At 39.2% G+C, this 23,720-nt stretch overlaps 1 protein-coding gene and 1 long non-coding RNA gene across 3 annotated transcripts in view; both read right to left on the reverse strand.

Annotated features, from left to right (window-relative positions):
• Positions 1 to 1,484: 1,484 nt before the first annotated feature.
• On the reverse strand, positions 1,485 to 7,004 carry LOC111608809. 2 transcript variants are annotated; one of them, XR_002752861.1, is made up of 6 exons: positions 6,231 to 7,004; positions 5,497 to 6,154; positions 5,267 to 5,377; positions 2,211 to 2,307; positions 2,015 to 2,112; positions 1,485 to 1,922 (listed from the first exon to the last, which is right to left on the reverse strand). It is a non-coding gene; the product is annotated as an uncharacterized LOC111608809 (long non-coding RNA). The 2 variants fall into 2 exon arrangements; XR_002752860.1 differs by having other exon boundaries at positions 5,267 to 6,154; positions 6,231 to 7,003.
• A 2,998-nt stretch (positions 7,005 to 10,002) lies between these two features.
• The window catches only part of LOC102229106 (contactin-associated protein-like 2), a 62,105-nt gene continuing 48,387 nt past the window's right edge, over positions 10,003 to 23,720 (reverse strand). The window contains exons 23-25 of the mRNA XM_005809209.2: positions 22,797 to 23,027; positions 22,640 to 22,714; positions 10,003 to 11,859 (exon numbers count right to left, since the gene is read on the reverse strand). Coding sequence (XP_005809266.1) covers positions 11,660 to 11,859; positions 22,640 to 22,714; positions 22,797 to 23,027 — 506 coding nt within the window. The 3' untranslated portion in view covers positions 10,003 to 11,659. The remainder of the gene's footprint in view (positions 11,860 to 22,639; positions 22,715 to 22,796; positions 23,028 to 23,720) is intronic.

The raw sequence follows: 23,720 nt of genomic DNA on the forward strand, positions 1-23,720 counted from the left end.
GTATTAAGTGTACTACATAAATATATACAAAGTATGCCAACAGCATGCTTGTCCCAATTTTGACATTATGATTTTAAACACACTTAAATATAATTGTACCACATTACAGTTTTAAGAAATATACTATCTAAAAGTATACTTTAAGTAAATATACTGAAATTTCAGCATGATTTAAATTCCATCTCAGTCTAGACTGAGATGGAATTTAAGATTAATTAAAGTCATGGCTAATAAAATGGCTCATGGCTGATAAAAGCCATAATAATCTTTTACTATTTTGTTAAAATGACAAATAAAAAAACAAAAATCTTTATAGTGGAACTTAATGTAATGTTTAACAAAATAGTAAGTAATGTGTTCATGCTTCAAAACATCAAAGGTTGACATTTTAGTGACAGAGGTTCTACAACAAAAACAATAATTGTCCTTAACACTAAAAGTAGCAGGTATCTTCAGTTTCACATCTCACTGAATATGATCTGTTTTCAGTTTTTTTTTTTTTTTACTAAAACAGAAGCTGTTTTTACCCAATCCATATATGATGTAAGATCTATTAGTGAATGGCATTACCCTGGTGAAAAATAAATATACTAAATATGTTCAGTTTTGTCATACAAGAGCAAACTTGAAGCCAGACTAATCATCACTATACTTTCAGTATGTTATTTTGGAACAACTAATTTTGTACATAGTTTATATTAATAGTAATTAAATTGTAGAAAATCACAATTTAAAGTGTGCCAAGTGTACTATCACATACACTTTTTGGAACAACTAAAGTTATACTTGGTATACTTTAAATGTACGGCTTTTTATGTGATATAAACGTGCTTGATTAGTATATTAGTGAACTATTTTTGTGATCAAATTACATTTAAAATATATTTAGAATGTCTTTTAAATATAGAAGCATTACATATAAATATTAGTGTGATCACAGAATAGAATTCAACTTTATTGTCATTGCACTGTCACAAGTACAAGCAATGAGATGTAGTTTGCATCTATCCAGAAGTGCTCTACGAGATATAAATATTTATTTACAGATGTATAAGACTATGTATGTATGGACTATAAGGGGTTGTAGCAAGAGATATAGATATTGTGTATAAATATGGGAGATATATGCACAGATTATACAGAATATACAAGAATGTTAGGGAATGGATCATAGATAAATAATGGCAGATAAAATTTACAGGTTGTATGTGTGTGTGAAGAAAACAGTCTGTGATGTGTGTGTGTGAGGATAGTCCATGTGTTATTGTTGTATGAGAGGATAGGGGAGTACAGTCCTTATAGTTTATGTTTTATGTCAGGAGGCGTTCAAAAGCGTAACAGCTGTGGGAAAGAAGCTGTTCGGGTGCCTGGTGGTTCTGGTCCGTAGGCTTCTGTAACGCCTCCCAGAGGGCAGGAGGGAAAAGAGTGTGTGCTCCAATTACAATTTTAGTTTGTTATAATTGCTAATGAAGCACACTTTTCAGTTACTTTATGTATTTTATTATTCTGCTTTGCCACTTTGTACATTACATGCTTCATACACACTGCAGTACTGCCAACATATCAGGCTACCAGAACACAGAAGGATCAATTACAACACACTTTCCAGGTGAAACTAATTACATTGTGTATTCAATATATTCACATTTTTCAAGAGTACATTGCCAATATACTATCAGAGAATTTTATAAATTGTCAATATACAGTATTAATGGTTTACAGACAACATGCTTATAAAAATGTGTACAATAAAACAACAGATACACTTTAGATGAAATGTGAAAAATGTTTCACCAAGGACAAAATATTGTTTTAATACAATGTCACAGTATTCCAGTGTTACTGCAGACAAACTGCAGTAACACTGGAGTTCACTGCACTCCAGTGAACTCCAGTTCCCATTCACTGCACTTTACAGAAACCTACAAAAAAGAATAAAATAATAGAGCAATTAATCAGAGAAAGCACTTGTATTTTAAAGAGTAAAGAAAAACGGCATAAAAGTCAGACTTACAATTTCAGGATGTTGTGGACTCGCTATGTATGTGACATCATCAGAACTGATGATGATTGGGACCGGAGTGAAAAAACATTTCTGAGTGACTTATTTGCCTGTTTATGTTAGAAGTAGAAAAAATAGTCAGTAATATCATAGAATCTATTGATTCTATTAAGTTGGTTTAAATGTGAACTTAAGGGAGAAAAACTACCTTAAAAGCTACCTTAAAAGCCCATCTCCAGCAGTCATCAGATGAGAGGCAGAGTTCACCCTGGACAGGTCACCAGTCCATCACAGAGCCCTGAAAGCTAACAATGAATAAAATGTATGAGAGACAAATGGTAGATTAACAAGGGGAATAAATTCTGTCCAATTATTTTTAAATGAAATCATGTTTATTAAGCACTTAGTGTCAGAAACACAAAAGGTTTTTGCTGTTGTTAAAAATGTAGCCAGCTGCTTAGTGTAAAAAAAAAAAAGGATGGAAGGATGTGGAGCTTCATCCTCAGAACTGGTTGGTGATCTGGTGGAGCCAGAGCCTCTTCTGAGACAGGAAAGTCTTTAGGTTTTCTAATTCCTGATCCCTGGTTTCCTCTTTCATCTTAATTTGCTTAGACAGCAAAAATATGAAGATAAAAGCAATGATGAAGAAGTTATAACAACAGCCTCACAATATCAAAGTCTCTTTGGGATACTGAGCTTAATTAAAACCAGTTTACTGAGAACTATATTAAGTCACAAAAAGCAGATCCTCCATGCAGTTATAACATGAAGTTGAATGATTGTTATAATAAAAATTATAATAATCACAATAAAATTGATAAAATACCTATTTCTGAAACAAACATAAGTTTGTTTATATATGTACTGCACTGTTTATAAGTAATCTAAGATAAATAGCTAAAAAAAATATTACCAAAAGGCAACTTCCGAAAAGTATTTTTTGTATATATTTGTAGTATATTTTTAAAATGCACGTTTAAAATTTGCATTTATACTAATACATGCAAAGTGTATTTTTAAAATGTAAAATGCAAAGTATAACTTTAGTAATATATTTAATTAGAATTTAAAGTAGTGTAATTTCCTAAATAATGAAGCCATAAGCTTGACGCTCTCCGTCTTTCCCATTCGGTCCACTTGATGACGAAAACGACAAAACCAAACCAGGGACTGGATCCTCTTAATATAGTTGAATGGTTTACTTCAGAAATAATAATAAAAACGGTACAAAGGTTACCTTTCCACGAAAAATAAAGAGAAACGACAATTTAAAAGGAAAGAGAGTGAGGTCAAAAAACTGTGTGGCTCCACTCCAACTGCCCAACTGACTCTGGCTAGCCACACCCTAAAATCCTTAATTCCAATTAGATATGCAAATTTTCAAGACTTTAGTGTAGTCAAATATAGTAAATTACTATGCAATAGATTTAACTAGTTATCATTTTTATCCAAATAAACAAATTATAATAAGAAATATGAACATAACTTATCCTAAAGTCTGAATGAACAAAAACTGAATTTAGGCTTCTACAAGTAGATTTTATAAAACATATACTTTTAGAAAGTGTACCAAAAAATATAGTTCTTAAAAAAGTACGAGAATCATGTTTTTTAAAATGTATTTATTTTACACTTTTAGTATAGTCTTAATAAGTATGCCCACATGATAGCATACTAAAATGTACTTCAGAAAACAGAGTATATTTAAAATATACTTAAGTATAATAAAGTATACTATTTTTTCACCAGTTATAGTTTCTCTGGAATCTATGTTTGTTCCATTTTCTTTTCTGGGTTGCAAGATACTTATAAGTACTCCATAACTTATAAGGTAGAATGAATGAATGAATGAATGAATGAATGAATGAATCAATCAATCAATCAATCAATCAATCAATCAATCAATCAATCAATCAGAATGTATTTGCATAGCACATTTCAGCAACAAGGCATTTCAAAGTGCTTTACATCATAAAAACACAAAAATACAAAGTCATAGAAAACAGTCAACAATATTACATCTTGCTCATCAGATTATTGATTAACTTTTCATGATTAGGTTTCAAAAGCAACTCTAAACAGGAGTTTCCTTGGAAGAACTAGTGGGAGTTTCTTTGCATAATAATCTAAAAAGTATAATATTGGTCTAAATAGTGAATACACCACAATTTCTAAAAGTCCACAATTTTTAAAAATAATAAGCTATACAGACAGACAGGGCAAGAAATGGCAAAGACATGAGGATTCACCTCAAAGGATTCAAAACCGATCCAGAGTTAACCACACCTGTGCTTGACAAGTAGGTATCTCTGCTTCATTTGCTATATTTTTAATTAAAAAACATTAATTTAATAAAGACTGCTTCATGTTTATGACAGTGTCATGTCAGTCTTATGCACACCCTGTCAAATAAAGTGTTACCAGTAATTTCAGGCAAGAAATAAAACCACCAAGAGCTTGCAAAGTTGTAAACAAAAAAACAATAAAAAGCCTTCTCTTGATTGATAGAGATAATCCGCTCATTCAGATCATGTCTTACAAACATTTCATAATAAATAAATTATTCAATGTAGATCTGTCTGGAACTAAAAGGTCAAGCAAATGTTTAAGTCTCTTAAACAAATGACTCTTGTAGGCACAGATTATAAAATTCTTTCAAAGGTGTTTGAAAGAATTTTATAATCTGCCTAAAAGAGTCATTTGTTTCCAGTTCTTTAAATGAGCCAAGTTCCTCTCAAGTTCACCAGTTGGCAGGAAAATTCTCTGCCAACAAAATGCAGGAAGTCTTCCTTTAACAAAATACTAATTATACCCATCCACTTCCAGAAATGCCTGGAGATCTTTGATAAGTAATTTCTCAACCTACATAAAAAGAACCGCAGACGTTTATTATTTTTCAACCAAGCTTTTGCAAAAGGAGAAGACACAGCGAGCCGCTCCTACAAGCTGCTCACCCGTGTCTTCTGCCAACCTTTTATTTTCAGAGGAGGGAGAGATAAAAAGGAAAAGCAAGTTTTGTCTGCACACAGGTCATCTAGTCCTTTCTTGTGAGATCAATTTCTCACAAGGGCGGGGGAACATTCTGTTGTTAAATATAATCATGCTGCAGAGACATTCTGTAACTGGATCAAAAGTTTCAACATAGCATGTAAAACTACTAATGTAAGAATGATAACAACACATAATAATTCTAACAATCTTCCCAATGCCATCTGTGGTAACAGTAGCTGTAAGTTCTTTAAATGTTAAATCAGAGTTTAAAACCTCCTGATCTTCTGAAGTAAGTTGAGGAGGGGCCTTGGGCCGTAATCTCTCCCCTCCCCCATCTTCAAGACAGCGTCCCACCGGAACCGTGGGCAACCTGTGTATTAACGTCTAGAAAAATAGAAAAAACAAAATTAAATGCAGTCACAATATCTCAGGCCAGCTGAGATGGAGCAAAAATAATAATAACAAAACTTAAATCCCTTCCGGTCTAAGGCAACAACTGGTACCTTGAAGTGACTCTGTTAGACAGGAAAGGAGAGAAAAAGAAAAAAAGTTACTGACTTTGTGCTCTTGACAAAGCATCTGCAATGACACTAGGGTTTTAGTAGGTCTATGTTACTAATGAATTTAGCATTACCAATCTGGTCAATTCATAAGGGTATGAATCAGGTTTGGTTATGCTATTGACTTTTCTGAAGTCGGAACAAAACTGATAGGTTTTGTCTGAATTTGGAACTAGCAAGCAAGGTGAAGACCAGCTTGAACATGATGCTTGAGCGATGCCATGTTTTAACATGTAGTCAACCTCAGCATCCAGATGTTTGCGTTTTTCTGGGTTAACCCTATAAAAATGCTGTTTTATAGGTCGTGCATCACCCACCTCAATATCACGTTTGATCAGGTGTGTGCAGGATGGAACATCGGCAAATAAATCAGAGTGAGATTTTATCAACTGAATCAACTCAAAGCACCGAGTCTCTGGTAAATAACTGTTACGACCTGACTCGTGAGCCGTAACAAAAGCCAGAGAAACACGGCTATCAAATAAAGAATATGTTCTTTATTGAACAACCCAAACACATTAACAAAGCCCAAACAGCGACAAGCGGGTATCCCCCTCGGTGGTCGACGGCATCTCTGAAGTCAGTGATAACCGGAGAAGTTCTGCAAAAGAAAAGAAAGGTCAAACAAACAAAACATAACCAGAACAGGGTCGCCAGACAGGTAAGGGAAGAGCCACCTCTGTAGAGCCCTGCTGGGTGGAGAAGCCGACTCCCTTTTATAGCGATGACGCGCTGGTCCTGGCGAATCCTGGTCCCGCCCACTCTGCTCCGCCTCAGGACAAAACACAATAACTGACGGATCCCTCCACGTCAAGTGGAGGGGGACGTCACAATAACTCAGCACAATGTCCAAGTTTTTCAGTACTTCAGAATTCTTAAGTCGACCAGTTAGAATGGCTCAATCTGGAGCAGGCAACCCATCGCCATTCCACTCACCTCCAGCAGAGGTCACTGTTTCACCAATGCATACAGGGTGAATTTCATCCACCAATACAGTCTCAGCACGAACATGGTAAGGTTTTAAGAAGTTGACATGAAATGTTTGCCGTTTCTTCCACCTTTCTGGAGTCGCAATGAGGCAATTTTGGTCAGGCAGCTGTTTCAAAACTGTGTGTGGGCCAGAAACCGTTTTGCGAGATGAGTGGAAAGATGCTGAACCCCCACAAAACTTGTTGCATTATGTTAATGGGTTTAAGCAGACTCTTTACTGCTACACAGTTGGCAAAAGAGAAACTATCATCTGCACAGAAAAAAAATGAAGCGTTTGTATGATAAGAAAGCTGAACATTGTGTTTTTCTTTCAGGTGACCAAGTTCTGGCCAGCTGCCCCATTCCTTTCTGTCTGCCTGCCACCCTCTCTCCTTTCTCCCTCTTCTCTGGGCCGTAACACAGGTGAGTCTTTCTCCCCTGAGAATGTGGATTGGTACTGATTCTGACCCTTCAAATGATTTTAACAGAACTTAGAAGTTGATGTAAAATAATTTTGCTCAGCAGCAAACAACAAATCCCCAACTACAGTATAGAGCAGCTCAATGATGTAGCAACTATGTAGCCTGACGTAAAAACATTTTGCTAGATAATGTCAAACATTGAGAAGCTTTAATTACTGCTATCAAATACGGCAGTTTGAGGCCAAAAATACCTCAGAAATATGCAGAGCCACCATGAGAATCAACTCATTTAAAGTTCAAACTCAGTTTCACACAAACACAAAGACCCTAGCACAGGGGCGCCGTATAGGGGGGGAAAAGTTATGACAATTCAATCACAGATTGACAGCAGCTGCGTGGGGGGGCCCAATTGAATTTTTTGTCAGGGTACCCAAGATTCCTGGCGGCGCCCCTGCCCTAGCATATATGGTTGGCTGTTGAACTGGACCGTTCAAGCTAATTTTCTATTAGCAGCTTTACAAATCTTTTACATTACATTACCAAGACACATTAAAACAAACCTTTATCTTGGCTTTTTTCTATTCTGCCTTTCTCTTCTACCTCCCTGAAGGATAAGTCCTTTTTTGAGACATTGTTTGCTTATTTCTCTTCTGACCGGAAGCTTTGGACCTTTGGATGTGCTCTGCTCATTGCACGGCAGCTCATGTTACCAGCGAAGCGTGCTGTACCTACCGCAGCCACCAGGTGGCCCCAAGAGCAATTTATTTGTTTTCTTTTTATCAATAAAATAATAATTTCTACATACAAATATATATTATTGTAAAAACAAATCAGTTAATAGTGAAATTGTGTGTTTTTGATATTATAATGACACAAAAATTATTACTAAAAAAATAAAATAAATCAGCTCCACTGAGGGGGCCCCTTAGTGGTCCTAGGGCCCTAAGCAGCTGCTTAGTTTTCTTATGCCTGGGGCTGGCCCTGGTGGGGACTGTCCACACCAGTCCTTCAGGAAGTTACACATATGATAGATCTATGTCATGATTTTTTTAGGACTTGCCACCAGTGTCAACACTGAGAGCTGTGAAGCCTCTGACACCACTCCCAGTCTTTGCAGTTCCACCGGCCCCCACAGAATCAGCAAGGTCTCCAACATCCTCAGAAGAAACAGTTTTGCTCTCACCTGGAATGCTGACTGAAACCATCGGCTCCACTGGTGCAGGGGCAGTGGTCTCAGGCAGCTCTTCCTGGCTGCTTCTGCCTACAGTGGCTGCTGCAGTGACCTCAGCCTCCTGTTTAATCTGCTTGTGCCCCACATCTCCACACTCAAAACACTTCATCACACTTAAGCTTGCATATACCATATATCCCTCCTCATGTTTAACATGGAAAGAGACATCTAACAACCAGGTTGGTGAATCCAGATACATAAACACTTGTCTATGCAAAGACAGAACATGATTAAGTTTGGAATCTGTACGTCCCAAACTGACAGTCTTGAACCCACCAAGCCAGTCTTCTGAAGCGTTTCAGCACCTGCACTAGCACCTTGTTAGATACAAATAAATGATTCTGTCTTTTTCTTCTATCTCTTTTAGCTGCTTCATGGACACACACGTGTACATACATACAGTATAAGGGTAAAGAAATGACATCACATGGGAATGCCCTCTTTACGGGGTAGCTTCTGTAGGAGCCAAAAGGAGTGGAAATCTACTGTCTGGGGCCACTTTGTGTTGTCCCTTAAAGGAATCCATGATTAGTTGTAACATTAGACTTTATTTGAGAAATATTTATTTTAGACATAAAAACAACACAGTAATAACACTGTAGGCAATTTAGTTTTTATAAATTTTAATAAAATATTGTCACATGAACATCGCCATGTTGTTCACACTGCAATGCATTCTGGGTAAATGACGTCTAAAGGTTGACTTCGTTAGCTCCATCCAGACAAAACAGCAATGAGTAACGTCTTTAAGCCTTTACTCATTAAGCACGTTGAAATCAATGGGAATGTAGAAATCACAAAGAGCAATATTGAAGATGAGGAGAACCAAATGGAGAAAGAGGACAGAGTTGGAGCTGGTATTTTACTGCTGCTGCCTTCAGCTTCATAAATGAAACAAAGAATGACACATACCTCTGGTCAGAGTGTATGATCTGGTAAGTAGTTCTGTAACTTTGTGTCTGGTCTGGTAACAGCAGTTTATGGTCAGGGTCAGGTCTTCGGTTCGGAAGTAAATAGGGCGGCAGTACTGCTGCAGAGCTCTGTTAGCATTTAAAAGAGCTTCCGATGCCGTCTGTCTGATGTTTCTCCTGGCATTTTTTGCTCTCTAGCCAGCGGCAGCGGGGTTTAGGCGCTTTGTGCATAAAAACTGTCAGCATGGTATTTGTTTTTAGCTTGTAAAGGTAATAATCAGCTGTTAGAGCCTTTGTCAGTTTTCCTTGTACAAATGAATCAAAGTCTTCTGGAGATAAATGTTAAGAGCACAAATGTAGGTCCCTCGGACATTGTGTTCAACTCTCTCTCACTGTGCTCTTCGTTCTTTCATGTGGGAAGTGATCCAGAGTCACCTCACTGTTTTCTTTTTATGTTACAGCCAACAGTGACGTGTGGCATTATCTAAAATTACACCAGTCAAACGCAATATGATAACTCGGGTTATCATATTAGAGCCTTCCTGTGTTTGCTCTGTAAAATAAACAGTAAACACACCTGCATCATGAGCCCAGCAGCTGAAAAAATGGCGACCTCCATGGATAAAAATATAACAAGAAATAAAATTCTTGAAGAAATTATAAGCTGTGGCATATCACAAACAGCATTTTTTTTAGTTAGGAAAATTACAACATTTTTAGGCCAACATGTTCAACTAATCTTGGATCCTTTTAAGGGTGAATGGCAGTGGATCAGCGCTGTAACAGTAAACTATTTCTCTGTTGTTCCTAAACAGTGTTATAATTTATTTGGCTTTAATAAGTCATCATCACTAGTCATCATCAACAGGGCGGAAATCCAGACAATGTAATCCAGGTGGACAGAACAACTAAAGGAGAAATTTGAAACTCATTTATTCCATTCCCACTTTCAACAAGTTGAGTAACAAACTCTGGCTGCTTGACAGAAGCAACCCATGCATGAGACATAGGAAATGTTTCCGTGTCCCACTTTATCTCCAACTGCTAACAGCACCTGTTCCACAGAGGCTGTGGAGCCACTCTCATTATGTTTCTCAATGAGAGGGACGGTGTCCTGCCATAATTGTGCAAACCACAAAAAGAACAATCTCTTATAACAATCTACAAAGAACAGAAATAAGTGAAAAAAATGTTAGAAAAAAAGTTTTACATCAGTCCATTCACCACACAGCATGCAGTACAACATTCAGCATACAGTACGAAAAAAAGAAAGATAGAAAGCAACACATAAGGGAGTGAGGAGAGAGCATGATGGATGAAGAAAGTCAACATTTAGATAAGTGGATATGGAATAAAGAGAAATATGTCTGTAAATATAAGACTTTGTGGAAAATCCGAAAACGAACATGCTGTGTGCATCTGATCACATAGAAGAGTCCATAGAAGAGGACAATGAATTGGACCATTTTCATCTTAAACCAGCGGCTTCCTCAGTGCCTTCTCAGGGTTTTTTTCTACACAGTTAAACATACAAGAAAACCAGTCAACCAAATTTACAAGTAGGTTTTGGATTTTTTTTATCCATGTAACATGAAGAAAACTATGTGGTTCTACAGTGTCTCATAAAGAAAAAATATAGGGCAAGTCAGTGTCAAACAGCATACAATTGCACAAGAACATAAATAAATACAAATGCATTACAATCAAATACAATCAAATGTCCAGAGTTAAGGTGGAGCTAAACATGTAACTAATAAACATTCCTTTGCAATAACTTATTAAATATCTGGTTTCAAGAGACTGATGCTATACGAGACCTTTTAAAATAATTCCGTAAAACTATCTTACCAACTTAAAACATAGTCCAGTCAGGGGTTTTCATACGTCTTAAAAGTAAATGTAGTGTGGAAAAATAAGAAAAATACAAAAATACCTAAATATAAGAACCTGTTTAGATTAATTGGCCTCAGTTTGAATTTTATAACCAACAACTAGAAGAGTCAATGCTGTCTATCATGTAAAATGCAGCTTTATTGTGTTTCATCATCTGTACTTACAGGCCAGCCAGAACGTACACATCCAGGGTTCAATAAAAGCTCAGCCCAAAAATCTTTAAAAATATGGTAAAAAAACAAAAAGAATTTAAATATTAGCTACAATTATGGATGTTTTGTGGCATAATGATGGATACAATGTGTCAAATTTTATGGAGATCAAATATGAACAGAAAAAATACATAAATATATAAATAAGGCTAACAAAGCTAATAAAAAGAATCTTGACACTTAATAGAAAATTTATTTCAGAATGGTAACAAACAAAACTGATATGTTCTAAGACAATTTCATTCTATGATTTTATGGCACAATCCTGTGAAGGGTTTTACTTCATTGCATTGTTCATTTAGGAGAAATGGACAATGCAATGTCTATTGAAAAGTTTTATAAAAAAATAAAGGCTCATACATGCTTAAGGTTCCACAGGTTGCCACTTCCTAAATACTCCCAAAGCTTGGAAAAAAAAAAAAAATCGACCAATGTCCATGTGTGATGTTTTCAAGGCCTATCCAGACTTCAGATGAACCACTCCTTCTTGCTCTCATCAATAGTTTCAGTGAAGGCCGGGTCATTGACAATAATGGCTGCATCAGCACAGTTTGCTGAGTCTGCTCCCTTGGCCTCATTAGTGTGGTATGAGCCCTTGTGACGAAACATGTGGCGAATCACGAACACCATGATGCACAGCACTGTCAAGATGACCAGGGAGATAATACCTGAGAAAGAAACAAAACCAAAGGTATGCTTAGGAGGTATATACTGAAAGATGACAAGAAGTATAGAATGACAGAGTGAAGATATTAATGAAATACACACGGCCTTGTGCAGCAAGTTGATTTTCTTATTATAGTGTACATTCTCAAATCTTGCAGTGGAACATCTTTTATTTTTACTGGTACTATTTGTTTACTAATTTCCTTATTTTTGTTACTAAGTTGGTAGTTCCGGGTGTTTCTTGTAATTAGTGTAAATAATTACACTAATTAATTAGTGCATCCAGCTGCCTCTCACTCTTACAGTTCAGATAAGCCATCTGTGCTGGTTGGGGTTTTCCCATGATCTTCCAATGAGTTACATAGCAGCTATAACATGAAATTTAGTTGCTAAGAAGGTGCCAAAATCTAAAATTAAGATTATAATAACTGTTTCTATAAGCTCTGTGTTTGATTTTGTTATCTTAATAATGTGTTTAGTCTCAGTATTTACTGTTATCCCCTGGCCAATACAGGGAGTTTTCTGTGTTGGGAGCTGTATCCAATGTGTCCAGTCATTCGTATCTCTTGTTGCTGTTTTATACATTTTTTTCTTACATAGTTCATGCCAAATTAATGTCTGGTACTGCACTGCTTGGATACAATGTTTGGTCTACATTTTATTTTATTAGGCCCGATCAGCAAAGTGCTGCGAAGGCCTATTTCAATCTCAGGTTTTCTTATTATTTTTCCGACAAATTATGGGGCTTTGTGGAGGCTTAAACATATTCAAAGACTCACCAAACTTCAACCAAAATTGTCTCTCAACTGAGGTTTTCAGATTCCTGTGGAATTACAAGTGAGTGTGGCCGAACTGCAGTACCCCCTAACGTGAGATAGGACAAACCGTAGGTCATAGAGATCTGAAATTCAGAATGGAGGTAGATAACCCCAAATCAAGAAAAAAAGTCCCATACTCCCTAAAATGTACAGGGAGGCAAACAGTTTGGGTCAAAGGGCAAATTTTGGCCATTTTTCAGTTTTACACACCTCAAAATTTAACAAACTCCTATTATCGGCTATCAACCTATTGGGATTAAGGGGTCGGGCTTTAAAAGTTATCCAAAAAATGTAGTCTTTGTATGTTCAGTGGCCGAGTGGCAAACTTGGCATACTCGCCAAAGCAAACGAAATGCTATAACTTTCACATAAAAAGGTGAATTGCCATCAGACATGGCATTAGTGATCCTGATTGGATGCCTGACAATCCTATGTTGTTACTGTGTGACGTCATCTAAGCCCCTCAAAACAGGAAGTGACTTTTATTTACTTGGAAAGCTCCATTACTGACCTCCTTGACCTAATCAAGATGGTCTTGTTTCAGGAAACAGACCACAAGTTGGTCTCACTTGCTTTAAAGTGCCAAGAGTTTTCGGGGAAGGGCATGGCTATAGCAGTGTGGCAAAGTCACAGATCACTCTGTTGCCATACATTTGGTTCTAAATTCCACATATTTCAGCCAACCTGCACCAAACTCACTGTGATCGATCCTTGTCCATGTCCCGACAGGAATGTTATGCAATATTTGGTGGGTGTGGCCTAATTCTGCCACAGTGACTCCTAGAATATTTAACAAATCAGTCCCAAGCCATACTTTGAGTGACAATCATGAAATTTGGTACACATGTACATCTTGAAAGGACCTAAATAAAAGTTACTTGGAGCCATGGTCTAAACCAGGGGTCGGCAACCCAAAATGTTGAAAGAGCCATATTGGACCAAAAAAACAAAAGACAAATCTGTCTGGAGCCGCAAAAAATAAAGAGCCTTATATTAGGCCTATATTGAACACAAAACAGACTTTCAGTGTTTATATTAGCCATTTTAGCCTATTATCAAAATGACTAAGTGTATACATAATTAGCATTCATAATTAAATGTTTATTTTCCCTGCAGTGGGTCCTGGAAGGAATGACCCACCACGTGACTATTCTGTTGTACAATGTTGCTTTAAGTTTACCTTCCGTTACAATATTAATGTATTATGTTTTGTTGCATTGATAAAATTAAAGAAATGCAATAAAGAAATCAGATTTTTGATGTCATTTTTATTATGAAGATCGACAAGGAAAGCGTCATTTTTTTTTCCTTTTGGAACTCGGAAAATCTGCTCCCAAATGCAGATTGCATAATGATCGCTCGTTCACCGTCAAGTGTGTGATCGAAAAAACAACTAAACGGAACGTGCATAATGTGCCCCTTATCTGGGCAACAAACAGAGTGCAATAAAACGCAACCTGCAGTTATACAACTAAAGCAGTTGCCTTTTGAAAAATTTAATTAATACAGTTTAAGTTTGATTTCTGTGCAAATGCCAAGCAAGTCAGTGTAATGGTAAAACATAGCATCCTCGTCTCTTTTGACACACAATCGGACTTCAGCAACAAAACACAATAGTAATTCTAAACTAGTGTAATTCTAAATATATACCGACAAAAATCACTAATCAATTTATAAAAACTACCACTTTGTTACTAAATATATGTGACTAAGACAGGATTGTGTTCTTATGTGTTTAATGTGACTTCTGTTTACGGACATCACTGGACAGCTTCTCAACATGGGGTATGTAAGATGTCACTTTAATATTGACGCGGCAGCTAATGTACCTTCCCTGGAAATGTCTTTCCACATTACCGTATTTTTTGGACTATAAGCCGCTACTTTTTTCCCATTCTTTGAACCATTCAATAGCCCGGTGCGGCTTATATATACATGTTTCCAGTTTTTTTCTATTTTTTATTTGTAGGTGCAGCTTATAATAAGGTATACTCTATAGTACGGAAAGTACTGTATTTGTTATTTGACAACTTCTCACTACATAGCAAACATTCAGCTAATTATTCTGCAATGGCAATGAATACAAATGATTCGATCCAAGAATTGTAGAATCTCTTTTCGGCTATTTTCCTCTCTTCCCACCACACACCCATCGGTTTGTTTACAACAGCCTCACACCCCGCCCAACTGAAAGAAACGTGTCGCAGGCCTTGACGCAAATCGTCGTTGACAGAAATGTTGAAATTTTATATTTATTTTATACATTTTTGTAGCATTGGAAAACGTTAAGAATGATTGTGTTGTTTGTCCTTCTACAGGAGCCATATTAAACAAAAAATATATTTTCCATGCCCGTCTTTTTTCTATTTTCAAACATTTTTGAAAAAGGTTCAGAGAGCCACTAGGGCAGCGCTAAAGAGTCGCATGCGGCTCTAGAGCTGCGGGTTGCCGACCCCGGGTCTAAACCCATAAGGAAGTCGGCCATTTTGGATCAAAGTCACCATTGTGTCGTTTTTATAGATGTCATCTAATCAAACTCCTCCAACAGCTTTTGAGACACGGACTTTAAAATCATTGAACATCAAAAGTTATCAAAATCTTTTTCATACATCAAAGCATGTTGGCATGGCCAACCCTCAAAATCTGACCATTCGCCATCAAACAAAGTGCAATAACTTCCACATACAAAGTCAGATCTGCACTTTTATGTCTCATTACAGATCAACCCTCATCATATTCAAATGGTCAATTGGTGACATTACCTTAGCCATACTCCCTTTCAACAGTAAGTCACCTGTTTTCCTACTGTTTGTCTTCCTTTTACTCTATGGTTTATGCAGATTGAAACCTGTGTTTAATGATGTAGAACAACATCATGGCAAATCCATCTCTCACTGGCTGCTGCCTGGAGCTTGTGGCTGAATGGAGAATTCTAATCTATCGCCATTTGGTTGGCCCTAAATCACAAATGCATCCTCCAGTTTGCACCAAACTTGATATGACTGACGTTTGTTAACCTCCACAGAGCCAAATGGCATTAAATTGTAATTCAACTCCACTGTGTTATTTCAACTGCTACATCTCCTTAATACATCAGCTGTTCTGCACTAGATTTTTTGTGCATCAGGGAGTACTGCTCAATACGTCAATGTGCATCGTCTGGTGGACGGCTGTGGGAACTGCGTGAGAGCCTCAACAACAGAGAGTGGGTGGCATTGCCAGAGCTCCCTGCGGCCCCCATAAGGCCAGCGTGGCGCAAAGCTCTGAGAGCCTAAAACGCTGTTTGCAGCCTTAAGTTATTTGTGAAATTAGTGTATATTATCAGTCTGAATCTAAGTTGAACCAAATAATACTATTAGGCCCGAGCAGCAAAGCTCTGTGAAGGCCTATTGTTTTCATACTGTTTATTAGGCCCGAGCAGCAAAGCGCTGCGAAGGCCTATTGTTTTTATACTGTTTATTATTACGATTCTGCCCCCCTAAAGAGGGGGCTTTATCATACTCAAAAACTCACCAAACCTGGCGGTTGCATACAGCCTGTGTGAAATTTACGTATCTTACGGTCGTCGCAAAAATTGTGCAAGAAACGGCTCAACAGCGCCACCTAGCAATTTTCAAAAGACCCTCCGCTATGACCTTACTTCATCGTAGAGACATGAAATGTGGTACACTTGTTGAGCTCCCCAAGACGCACAGAAAATACAATTAATGTCATAGTGCAAGTCAGACAGGAAGTCGGTCATTTTGGATTGTTCCGATTTTGACCCCATTTTGGCCGTTTACAACATCCTCATTTGATCGAACTCCTCCTAGGGATTTTGATCGATCAACAATCTCACTTCAAACTTGGTCAGATTGTTCATAAGGCATGGCTGATTAAAAGTTATCAAAACGGTGAGTTTTCATGCATGCTGAAGGGGTGTTAACAGGCGTCAAAGTTTACCAACTCGCCATGAAACGCGAAACTCATATCTCATACACAAATCTCTCAGAGGCACCAAACTTTCAGTGATTGATCATCATCAGGTGCCCTACAATACCCCATGGTCAAATGATGGCATCACTTAGGCCACAGGTGTCAAACTCCAGTCCTCAAGGGCCGGCGTCCTGCAACTTTTAGTTGTGCCTTTGCTGCACCACACCTGAATGGAATAATTGGGTCATTAGCAAGGCTCTGGAGAACTGATCTACACAAGGAGGAGGTCATTAAGCCATTTCATTCCAGTGTTTTGTACCTGTGGCACTTATAAAAACTGCAGGACACCGGCCCTTGAGGACTGGAGTTTGACACCCCTGACTTAGGCCATGCCCCCTGAGAATAGGAAGTGTCATGTTTTACTGTGAACGGTCGCTAACTTACCCCTTTGACCTAATCAACATCAAACTGTGTCCAGAGACAGAAGACTTGTTGGTGTGTTGTGATACCCTGACAGGTATCAATGAAGTAGGTGGGCGTGGCAGCGTGGCAAAGTGACCTGTAACGTCCTTGCCATACGTTTGGCTCTAAATTCCACAGTTTCGAGCCGAAGTGAACCAAACTCACTAGGATCGATCCTTATCCAACCCCCAACAGGAATTCATAAAAATCTTTGGTGAGCGTGGCCTAATTTCTCTATAGTGCCCCCTACAATATTTTAAATGATCATCCCCAAGCCATGCTTTAACCTAGAATTATTAACCTTGGTACACATGTGTATCTTGTCAGGATCTACAAAGAAGTCTCTTGGAGCCATGGTCCAAACCCAACAGGAAGACGACCATTTTGGATCTAAGCCGTCATTTTCTCTTTTTCATAGACGTCATATCTGATCGAACTCGTCCTACAGTTTTTCAGATACAGACTTCAGAATCATTCAGCACACTTTAGAGGCATTGAAGGTCAAAAGTTATCAAAAGATTTCTCATTCATCAAAGCATGTGGGCGTGACTTAGTGTCAAACTGAATATTTGCCATGAAACATCAAGGTTCAATAACTTCCACATGCAAGGTCACAGCTGCATCAGACTAAGTATGTCTCACACAGACCCATCCTAATCACATTGTCATGTCCAACTGATGACATCACCTTAGCCCCACACACTTCCGACAGGAAGTCATCTGTTTTTTCTACTGTATGTCTTACTTTTACTCTTTGATTCATATGGGGTTTTAATCCTGTGCCAACTGACATAAAATGACATGGACTCTGTCAATGCTGGCTGCTGGGTGAATCGTGTGGGCGTGGCCTAATGGTGAATTTCAATCTCTCGCCATAAGCATACGGTCGTCTCTAAATCACACATACATCATCCGATTTGCAACCAACTGGATATGTATGACCTTTGTTCACCTTGAAAGAGCCCAATAGCATTAAATTGTAATTTGACTACACTGTGCCCCCTAGATTAATCCATCAGCTATATCTCCTCGCTATATCAGCCAATGTGCACCAGATTTTTAGTGCGTCATTGGGGAGCGCTGCCAAACACATCTATGTGTATCCTATTGTTTTGTAAGGCCTATTGTTTTCATACTGTTATGATTATGTTTTGTGGACTTGGAGAAGGCGTTCGACCGTGTCCCTCGGGGAGCCCTGTGGGGGGTTCTCCGGGAGTATGGGGTACCGGGCCCTTTGATACGGGCTGTCAGGTCCCTGTATGACCGGTGTCAGAGTCTGGTCCGCATTGCCGGCAGTAAGTCGGGCTCGTTTCCGGTGAGAGTTGGACTCCGCCAGGGCTGCCCTTTGTCACCGATTCTGTTCATTACTTTCATGGACAGAATTTCTAGGCGCAGCCAAGGTGTTGAGGGGATCCGATTTGGTGGCCTTAGGATCTCGTCTCTGCTTTTTGCAGACGATGTGGTCCTACTGGCCTCATCAGGTCATGATCTGCAGCTCTCGCTGGAGCGGTTCGCAGCCGAGTGTGAAGCGGCCGGGATGGGGATCAGTGCCTCCAAATCCGAGGCCATGGTCTTGAGCCGGAAAAGGGTAGAGTGCCTTCTCCGGGTCAAGGGGGGTGCCTGCCCCAGGTGGAGGAGTTCAAGTATCTCGGGATCTTGTTCACGAATGAGGGAAGAAGGGAGTGGGAGATCGACAGGCGGATTGGCGCAGCGTCTGCTGTCAAGGGGGCGCTGTACCGGTCCGTCGTGGTGAAGAGAGAGCTGAGCCAAAAAGCGAAGCTCTCGATTTACCGGTCGATCTATGTTCCCACCCTCATCTATGGTCATGAGCTTTGGGTCATGACCGAAAGAACGAGATCGCGGATACAAGCGGCCGAAATGGGTTTTCTCCGTAGGGTGGCTGGGCTCTCCCTTAGAGATAGGGTGAGAAGCTCAGTCATCCGGGAGGGACTCAGAGTAGAGCCGCTGCTCCTTCACATCGAGAGGAGCCAGTTGAGGTGGCTCGGGCATCTGGCCAGGATGCCTCCTGGACGCCTCCCTGGTGAGGTGTTCCGGGCACGTCCCACCGGGAGGAGGCCCCGGGGAAGACCCAGGACACGCTGGAGGGACTATGTCTCTCGGCTGGCCTGGGAACGCCTCGGGATTCCCCCGGAAGAGCTAGAAGAAGTGGCTGGGGAGAGGGAAGTCTGGGCCTCCCTTCTGAAGCTGCTACCCCCGCGACCCGACCTCGGATAAGCGGAAGAAGATGGATGGATGGATGGATGGATGGATGGACGATTATGATTCTGCCCCCCTAAAGAGGGGGCTTTTTGGGGACTTTATCGTATTCAAAAACTCAACAAACTTGGCGGACACATATAGCCTGTATAAAATTTAAGTATTTTAAGGTCGTCACAAAAATCGTAAAAGAAACGGCTCAATGGCGCCACCTAGCAACTTTCAAAATACCCTTTGCTATAACCTTATTCATCGTAGAGACATGAAATTTGGTACGCTCTTCGAGCTCCCAAAGACACACAGAAAATACAATTAATGTCATAGTGCAAGTCAAACAGGAAGTCAGCCATTTTGGATTGAAGTTCCGATTTTCACCCCATTTTGGCTGTTTACAACCTTCGCATTTGATCGAACTCCTCCTAGGGATTTTGATTGATCAACTTCAAACTTGGTCAGATTGTTGATAAGGCATGGTTGATTAAAAGTTATCAAAACAGTGAGTTTTCGTGCATGCTGAAGGGGCTTTATCAGGGGTCAAAGTTCGCCTACTTGCCATGAAACACAAAATTGTTGTATCTCCTACACAAAAACTCACAGTCACCAAACTTTCAGTGATTGATCATCATTGGGTCCCCTACAATAACCAGTGGTCAAATGATGACATCACTTAAGCCACGCCCCTTGAGAACAGGAATGGTCATGTTTTACTCTCAATGGTCTCTATCTGACCCCTTTGACCTAGTCAACATGAAACTGTGTCCAGAGACGGAAGACATGTTGGTGTGATGTGGATTCCAAACCCGACTGATTTTGATAGAGCAGGTGGGTGTGGTGAAGTGACGTGTAACACCGTTGCCATACGTTTGCCTCTAGATTCTACATGTTTTGACCGAGCTGCACCAAACTTTTCATGAGTGATCTGGTTGGATGCCTGAGGATCCTATATCGTCATAGTTTGACATCATCTAAGCACCACACCCTCAGAACAGGAAGTGCTAAGAGCCGAGCTGCACCAAACTCACTAGGATGCCTCCTTATCCATCCCCGAACAAGAATCCATAAAGTCGTTGATGGGCATGGTCAAATTTCTCTACAGCGCCCCCTCGAATATAAAAAAAAAATCAGCCCAAAGCCCTGCTTTAACCTAGAATTATGAAACTTGGTACACGTTTATCTTGTCAGGACGTTAAAAGTTTTGAGAATAAAAGACATGAAATCATGCTTTCAGACTGAAAATGTGTGCTCTTGGATTATGACAGAAAAATTCCTCCATAACTCCGCTTCGTCAGTTTTCGTTGCCTACCACTTTGTGGCTGACTTGCTGTCGTTCTGAAACACAACTTCCGAAGGACCTAATTTATGCCCTCAACATTTCTCGAGAATACTTTGAGTCATTTATACCAGCAGAACTGACAACGTCTCGAACAGCTGATCGCTACCTTAACAAGCTAAAAATAAATGCTGTGCTGAGACAGGCAGAACTGGACGCTCTTTGAAATGCTAACAGCCTCCGTTACTGAAACCATCGATCCGACAGGACCCATGGAGGTCTGGCGGGGGTGGTAAAAAAGTCCAGTGTACCTATTACCCCCACACCAGACCCTTAACAGCACAGCTGTTGCCAAACACGACACACCGCTACACTGCAGAATCAGAGCAGGAGGAATTGCCTTTAAGATTTAAGACTTTTGACAATCATTGTACAATAAAATGTTGCTGTTGGAAATATGGCAATGTTTACTAAGCAAGCTGTGTCTATTGCAAAAAAGCAGTTTTTTGCAACAGACAAAATTGAAATTATTTTTGTTCCACTCTACTGTACATGTGTGAATACATAAAATTTTGCTCTGTATTCAACGACCCATGGGTGAACCATCAAAGACAAGCAGAGCTAAAGGAGCTATTACTACTGGAGATGCTAACGGAGCTAGAACACAGATACTGAATGCGAAACCATTACTGACACTGGCTGAAGATCAGAACCTAAACAATTGTTGCCGAACCGGACACAGAGTTATAGAACTACTTACCGGACCACACATTCCGAACAGAGGTAAGTGTCATTCATTGTTTCATTTATGAAGCTGAAGGCAGCAGCAACAAGCATCTGCTCCTCAGGCCAACTCTGTCCTCTTCTGTTTGGTCGTCCTCATCTTCATCACTGTTTGTGCTTTCTACATTCCGATTGATTTCGGCGCACTCCGGTTCAATTCGAAAAGGCTCAATAACTTTACTCATCACTGTTTAGGCTGGAGGGAGCCAGGCAGTTGGACCATTTGACGTCATTTACCCGTAATGCATTACAGCGTGAACAACAATGGCGACGTTTGTGTGACAATATTTTATTAAAATTTATAAAAACTAAATAACCTTCTGCATTATTATTATATTGTTTTTACATCTAAAATAAATATTTCCAAAATAAGGTCTATTTTTATAACTAATAACTAATCCCTTTAAAAACAGTATTTTTTAAAGAATAGACCGTTTATAAATCACTGAACAGCTTAGGACCACAATACATCAAAGATCTGCTGTTGTATCAACCTTCCAGACCTTTTAGGTCTTCTGGTTCTGGTCTACTCTGCATCCCCAGAACCAGAATCAGAACCAAACATGGAGAAGTAGCATTCAGCTTCTATGCACCACAAATCTGGAAGAAACTTCCTGAAAACTGCAAAACAGTTGAAACACTGAGTTCATTTAAATCTAAACATCCACCTGTTTATAGTTGTTTTTGAGTCACAGTAGCTGGAACACTGATCCACATATATAATGTTGATGATTTTGATACTGGCACTTGACAAAATCTTATATTTACTGCTTGTTTCATATTTGGTGACTGTATAATGTTTCTATGATGTAAAGCACTTTGAAATGCCTTATTGCTGAAAATGTGTAATTCAAATAAACTTGACTTAAGTCCTCGACTATCACCACACACAAATGAAGACCCCTTTAAAGGGCAGATCTGAAAAAAAAATTCTGCTTTGATTCCTCATAACATGCTCACACCTTGCTTAGTTGACAAAGCATGTTGTTTCAGTGAATTGAGAACATAGATTATGTTTCTATGAAGAGAATGTCTGCCTGCAAGAAAAACTAACATTGAACTCGAACAGATCTGGTGTCTAGTGAATGCATCATTTAGTGGGCATGGACCTGGATGCTGAGGAAAGGGAGTAGGGGCAACACTGCTCTTTGGCAGACTGGGCATTTGGGGACTGCCCTGTGTGCCGCTCAGGGTGAGAGTTGGTGTTGGAGAGGGGATACACTGGTCACTGCCAGCAGAGAAAGAATGCTAGACCCTCTCACTTAGCTGGCTGCCTGGCTTCAGCTGTAAATACATTTGAAATTAAAAAATACTTACCTGCAATTACAGCAAAATTCTGATGAGCAGGATCACCTCCAATCTTTTCGTCTTTGAAGGGAAAAACAGCTCCACCTGCAGATTAAACAAATATGTTATCAATTTGAACTAGGACATTTTATCATTACATTCTCTGATTATCCGAGTGGGATTCTACCAGCTTCTATTTGCCAGAGGTCATTAGCAAGGGGCATGGGGGGAATGGTTAGGGGTGAGGCTCCACAGTTGGACTGGACCAGGATTCCATGGATGCTGACTGGAGCAGTCGTGCCTGAGCGAAGTGCAGCTTTCAGCGGTGCCACATTATTCAGCTGAACTCTGGATAAGCATCCAACAAAGCCTGGGCTGTTGTAGCGCTCTATTAGAATGGGGTCAATCTGTCCCGTTTCTGCAATAAAAAAAGAGGAATCTTTAATATGCTCAGGCCATCACAAAGTCTGACAAACTGTGTATTAACAAGGAACTGTCCAAACTTCTGAAAGGTTCATTGTCATCTTCAAAGTGGATTGTATAGATTGCACTGACAACAAATTTGTGTTTAAATATACAACTTACCTTTATTTATATATATATATATATATATATAAGGTATCATTACAGATACAGTATATCCAGCTGTTACTCAGAAGGAACCATCTCTGATTATGAATGGCTGTGACTTTATAGACGAAAGAATGCAATAAGAAATTCATAAGGAATACTGACATCAAATTTCTTCCCCTATACCCTGAGATGAACATTTGCTTAAAAGTCAAAATGGTAACTGTAAAGAAAATAAGAACCAAATACGTTTCTTTTCAAATTTAAATTCAAAAATACTTTATAATCCCAAAGGGAAATTAAATGTTGTAACTCATTAATTCAGATACTTCAAAGAGTTATTGTAGATGGTGATTGCTGTTTGCAGGAAAAATCTCCTGTACCGGTCTGTATTACAGCGAATCTGATGAAGCCTCTAACAGAAGACACTCTTTTCTCAAGATAGTCTCATGAAGAGGATGGTCAGGGTTGTCCATAAATTTCTTTATTTTATTAAGACTCCTTTTCGCAACATCATCTCCTGAGGTTCCACAGTCGTCCC

The sequence above is a fragment of the Xiphophorus maculatus genome, chromosome 6 (genome assembly GCF_002775205.1).
Source record: "Xiphophorus maculatus strain JP 163 A chromosome 6, X_maculatus-5.0-male, whole genome shotgun sequence".
NCBI lineage: Eukaryota > Metazoa > Chordata > Actinopteri > Cyprinodontiformes > Poeciliidae > Xiphophorus > Xiphophorus maculatus.